Here is a 6,095-nt window from a genome sequence, read left to right on the forward strand (position 1 = left end):
TTGTATTATGAACTATTTGGAAATACTTAGTAACTGTCCCACTACAGGACTTCAAGATTTTATAAACAAGTCATTCACTTCAAGATACTTACTTTCTTCTAACATGCTTGAGAAACAGTTTCTGCACGGTTTACAGAAAATAAAAGAGTACACATATGTGACCAGCAGTAGACCAGTGGGCTATTTTTAAAGAAGTAATTGATGTCTGAGAATTAATGAGTGAAAAGATTTTAAAGATATTGAGAAACTTAAATTTTAAGAAGACTGCTAAAAATTAAGCTTTCAAATACAAAACATGTCTCTGCTTCAGAAAACACGTTGCATTTTCCAGGGAGAGCAAGATGTCAGTAACATTTTATAAGTGAACCTTCCTAGCATTCTACCATGATCGGTAGTAGTTTACTGATCATGTACTTTACATAAGGCAACATACACAAAGCAAAAAAGGGAAGCTTTAAATTCCATGTTGGATAAGTCATCTCTCTCGTATTATTATGCAAACTAGTGTTACTTTGCAAACCAAGTCACTAGGAGCTGTTTAAAACCTTCACATCCACAGATCAAGAACTGATTTCAGGATTAGGAACTAAAGACTGAAATAGATCACTAGGTCACAGGCTGAACTGCAAAAGAATGCCTCTTTCAAACATCACTTTTAGAAGATAAGAGATGACTGCACCATTAAAAAATAAAAAAAAAATCCAAAGAATCACAACTAGAGCTATAGCCCAAAGTTACATGACACCTGAATAACCACAGCTGATGGGAAACAATGGCAGTATGAAGATTCACAGTAAGCTGATTGCAGGTGTCCTACAGCTTCTCCTCCTTAGTTCCTGCCTCTTACTTCATCCGAAGTAGAATACTGCTTCAGGCTAAGTAAAATAAAACAACAGCTGCAGAACTAAATGGCTATTCTTTCTGCAAATGAGCAGCTGTGGTAGAAAATTGGCCCTCTGGCAGTCTAGAGGAGTATGATAGTTCTCAGACTCTGCTAAACGGCACAAACAAATATTCCAAAGGAATTCCAGCAACAACTTAGGAAAAGTTGGCTAAGGAAGAAGTGATAAAGGAATCATGGAAGAACTTGGAGAAAAAAAAAATTAATACTTCAAAAGAAAGTTATAATAATGCAATTATCTGTATTTGAAATAATTACAGTTACACAGAACAGTTCTAAGCAAAAATAACAATGGATTGCCTCCAGAAGTTTAAGTCAACTATAAAATGGGAAGCAAAGCCACGAGAAACTGCAGGTAATCCTGCCAAAGCCAGAAAGAAAATAACAATTTGGTGAAGTACTACAGTACCATAAAAGGAACGTGGATAATCTATTTCTACTGGAGAACACAGTAGTATCCACAGACATCAGGAGTTAACTCACATCACTGAAATAACCCAGTTATGCTTCTGTATGCAAAGGCAGGCGAGCACTTAAACCAGCTTTTTTCCCAGGTTTATTACAAATCTCTTGTGAGATACAAGGAAAAGCAATGATCCTTGTCCCCCAGTTCCACAAGATACCCTCTGGGTACAGTCTCATTTGGAAGCAGAAGCTGTACCCAGCACAGACACAAAGCAAGTCTTTAGCTGGACTTTTATCTGTACTAGTAGCAGCCTCTAGACAAAACCAAAACAACTGACACTAGGGTCTTGGGGAAGTAAGTTCCCAACAAACTCAGTTTACTCTTACACAGCTTCTCAACAAACATCTACCCAACACAGGGCAGGGTTCTGGTTTACCATCTTCCTTAAAAATACATATTTTTCTTCACAATAAGAAGTCAAGGAAGTTACACTCTGGCATAACTATAGAAAGATTTCCTGTTGAGAATGGATAATTACAGCATTGCAACTTCCTTCCAAGCCATCCATCCACATTCTCCTTTAAAGAGAGCTACTCCATTAGCTACAAGCAGATAGGGTTACTGTGCCATACTCATTCAAGAACGCAACCCTAAATACGTTTCACATCAAAGCTGTTTCAACTACACTCCACAACATGCATCTGTACACAAACATTTTTACACTACTGAGATATCACTGCTACACTGGTTTCACTGAACTGACCTAACGAAAACTCCTACTTGACATTAACTATGTATCTTCTGGTTTTCCTAATATTAATTATCCACCACACATACACACGCAGGCACACACACCCCTCCCCATAAGAATCATGTAAAAAAAGAGTGAAACCTGACAAGTTTTCCAGCACCATTTACATTCAAACAACCTAAAGCACTTGTTCTTAGCATCACCATACAGCACTGAACACACGAACAAAGAGCTAAACAGGAAAGGGCTGTATAAATCTCAGTGTACAAGTTAAACCCACAAACCAGTTTTGAGCTACTGCTGCTCAGAGAGGTGTGAAAACTAGGACAAAGTCCTAGTGAAACTAGGTTTTCTGTAAAAGAAATTTCATGAACCACGCTTTGAGGGTTTCAAAACTATTAAACCTATCTGATTACTGTAAAACAAGTAATCCATCATTACAAAAGCAGCGAATCCTTATCCCAGCCCTAAGACTGGACCTTCAAAACAGGAGAAAAAAACCCCAAACATACCCTGAGTGAAAGCATATGACCCTAAGATGAGTGTTGTTACCTAGCATAAGCCATGTCTACTTGCAAATTAGAATTCTTTTCTCCCTCAAACCAAACAAGCAACTAAGCTTTGTAATGGGAGAGAAATAACGTTCTTTGAAGTAATTATATTTTTATCATCATGGGCTAAGAATGCCTTTTTACATTCTTCAGTTATTAAGGTAACAGTCACTGAGGGAAATACAGAGGGAATATACAAACTCAGGATGGGGAGCACTTCAGTTTTGGAATTCCATAGACAGTCAAAGGTAAGATAAGTAAGGATAGGAATACGCATGTGCACAGGTACCTATGTTGGATTTCCCCTCCATTTGTACGAGTTAACGTGAGGCTGAGCTACTTAAATGTGTTCATGATGGCTCAAGCTTGGTAAAGAAAGAATTTCAGAAACAGGACGGTCAGAGATATTGAGATCTGTACATACCACAGTAACAAGAATATATGTCATGGTCACAGAAAATGCTACACAAATTAAGACTTCATTCCAGGACAGTATGAGAAAACTCAGCTTATCAACTCATCCAGGACACAACCTTTAACAAGGTAAGTTGTAACTGTCATTATCACAATAAACACTAATTAGAAAAAACACTTAAGATGCATGCTGCCTATGAAGACTGGTATATTAAATGTCATTCACAGTGAGATGTCAGTTCATAGGACTTACCTAGTAGTTAAACTGTTTGTTGTAAAAGGAAGATAATGTGCAAATAATTCAGATGGTGCTTGAGTCACAGCTTGTGAAAAAAAGCATGCGTTTTTAAACATACAACCATAAACGGTATGAACAAAGAAAATTTTCAAAATATGAAACTGTGTGTCATTTCCCGATGCCAGGAACAGACTCGTAACACACACATTAGGGGAAGCATACAAAAACTTATCTACCATGATCTATTTTAACCTCTAAAGTGACTATTAGTAAAATGAATAAAAAACCCAAGTTTGCTTTGCTCTGATAAAGGAATTCTCCGAGAAAGAGGCAGGAACTGGGACTTCTGACAGTCTAGAGTAGACATTAATGGTCTTCTCATCCAGCAACTACCAGATAGCTTTCTGAGGAAGTTCAAGCCGCATCCCACAGCAGCATCCTATAGGTCTCAATTAGGATGTCCCCTAGCAACCATGTTCAGAACACCACCCCCTTTTATACACATGCCAGTCTGAAGAGCAGTTGTTGGTCAGTTTGATATTCTTTTTCATAACGCTTATACCGTGAAATAATTCAGCAGCTAAATGCCTTATTACTGAAACTGTACTTCTAGCACTACTCCAGGCTAAACCTGGCAGTTTTTTTTCCAGAAAGCCTCCCTCCTGTTGTGTGAAATCCAGTAACACCACGAGTCCATAGGTAAGCCATATGACAAGGTGTTTTCTCTACCTGAGACAAAGTTACTTAAAGCCCAAAGATGTCCTCAGCCTTCTGACACCCTGGGCTGACCAAAAATAACAAAGCCACTCAGTTACTACTTAGTCTTCAGGCAGGAGATGAAATGGAAGAGAGAATACCAGAAAGAAACTGAGGCAGTTGGTCTGAGGCTACCCTAAAAATATGATCACATCCCTCTCAGGTACTCACAGAACAAGATTTTCTTAAACCTTTGTCAGACATGTTTGGGTGGAAAGAATAAATAACTACAGTACAATTAATCCTAGTACTATCATCTGGTCTTCTCATTCGGATGTAGAGCAACTCAGAAGGCACAAATTCAAGACACATGAAGACTCAACCTTCCCACAGACGTGGGTGGAAGGAAAGGAGAAAGCACGCATACAGAAGGCATAGCCACACATCTCTCTCCAGTATCTTTCCTTACATACTGGGGGAAGTGAAGTGGGGGGGGGGGGGGGGGGGGGGGGCAGCGGGGGGAGAGAGAAGGGTCCTTAAAAGTCCTAGAATAAATAGATGCAAGATAATCAGGTATTCAAGCCAAGAACATTCTCAGTCCGGTGACCTTACAGCTTAGTGGGAGACACACTAATATGAACTTCAGTGTTCATCATTCTCTTCATATTCACCTGGATGGAACAGAGTTGATAGAAAACCTTTCAAGCCTTCTTGCCTTGGATCTCTTTTTAATAGAAGCTGAAAAATGGCCAGTTCCTGTATGGGATGTTAAGCTCAGGTACTGAAGGTCTAAAGAAAGTCTTCTTAGGCCCATCTTCTCAAGTGAAGGAGACAGACTGGAAAGGTAAGACTAAGAACACCCTTACTGATAGAGATTAGCCCCTCGAGCACTCATTTCACATATTCTTCTACGTGGAAGGCTTACAAGAATGATAGAGAAGCAGATTTTTTTTTTCTAGTAGACTACCTAGGAAAGAATTAAGATAACTGATCAGCTATTCCTTCTTAAAACTCCAGCACCTCCTCTATTGAATGGGGGAGTACTGCCCTAGCAAAACACAAATGAGATCAGTTAGCAAAGAAATTACTGCCCATTCCTCCGTTTGGCCTCCGTGGTTCTCGCTCTCCAAGGAAGGGGTATGGGGCAAGTCCTGTCCTTCAGAAGCTCACACTCTTCCAGGGCCCTGTGCATAGGGAAGGGCTAGTAAGGCCCTTTCTGGTGAGCAGATACACTGAACAGCCTCTCCCAAGCTCTCCATCGCCACGTCCCCGATCCTACGCCTCCCCCCGCCATGAGAATGTCCTATGCTGAAACACACAGAGCTCCTCCGCCTGACGAGGCTTCACGCGAGGCCGGTGGGAAAGGAGGCAGCCCCACAGCCGGCACTCCGCTCCACAGGAGCCCGGGGCAGAGGGTAGCCCGGCGGGACGCGCGGGGAAAGCCCTTCGGCCGCCATCCCTCCCCGGTACTCACAGTCCAGGTGTTTCTTCTTGGGCCCCATGACCTCGTGGGTCGTGGCCTTGCAGACGGTTTTCGAGACCGCCGAGCCGGTCACGCTGTGCTGCGCCGCCGTGATGCGGTCGGTGAGGCTTTGGCCGGACATGGCGGGCTGCTGGCGGCGCTGGAACCGAGAGCGGCTCCGCTCCCTCCTGAGGGGCCGGGACGGGAGGACTAGCCGGGGGATGGAGCTGCACGGACTCCTCACCCCGCCGTGCCGCAGGCGGCCCCCGCTCCGCCCTCAGGGACGGACCTGTCACCCGAGCAGGGACCCCTCCTCCTCCTCCCACCCCCCTCCCCCAGCCGCCGTCCCCTCCCCCTGCGCGCCTTCCGCTCGGCCGGGGACAGGGGACACAGACTGGGCGCCGCAGGAAAATGGCGGCGGCGGCGCTCCTCCTCGGATCTTTCCGGGCCGTCCGCATCACGTGACCCCCCCCCCCCGGCGCCCCGCCCACGTGACACGCACCGCCCCTCCTCGCGGGCGCGCCCCGCACGAAGCTCCTGAGGCCGATAAGGGCGGGAACGTGACGTGGCGCCGCGCGCGCCCCTGCGCGGGTGTGGCGGGCTGGGGCGGGCTGGTGACAGCTCCGTCCCCTCAGCGCCCCGGGCCTCGGGAGGGGGCGAAGGGGAGGAGGACAGG

At 44.5% G+C, this 6,095-nt stretch overlaps 1 protein-coding gene across 12 annotated transcripts in view; it reads right to left on the minus strand.

Moving 5' to 3' along the window:
• PICALM (phosphatidylinositol binding clathrin assembly protein) overlaps positions 1-5,760 on the minus strand; it is a 71,476-nt gene extending 65,716 nt beyond the window's left edge. For all 12 annotated transcript variants that reach the window (XR_012622165.1, XM_074816397.1, XM_074816396.1 and 9 more), the window contains exon 1: positions 5,432-5,760. Coding sequence is in view for 11 of the 12 variants with exons in the window: in XM_074816397.1 (XP_074672498.1) it covers positions 5,432-5,561 (130 nt within the window). In the remaining variant the exon portion in view is untranslated. The remainder of the gene's footprint in view (positions 1-5,431) is intronic.
• Positions 5,761-6,095: the final 335 nt, after the last annotated feature.

Source organism: Strix aluco, chromosome 2 (assembly GCF_031877795.1).
Source record: "Strix aluco isolate bStrAlu1 chromosome 2, bStrAlu1.hap1, whole genome shotgun sequence".
NCBI lineage: Eukaryota > Metazoa > Chordata > Aves > Strigiformes > Strigidae > Strix > Strix aluco.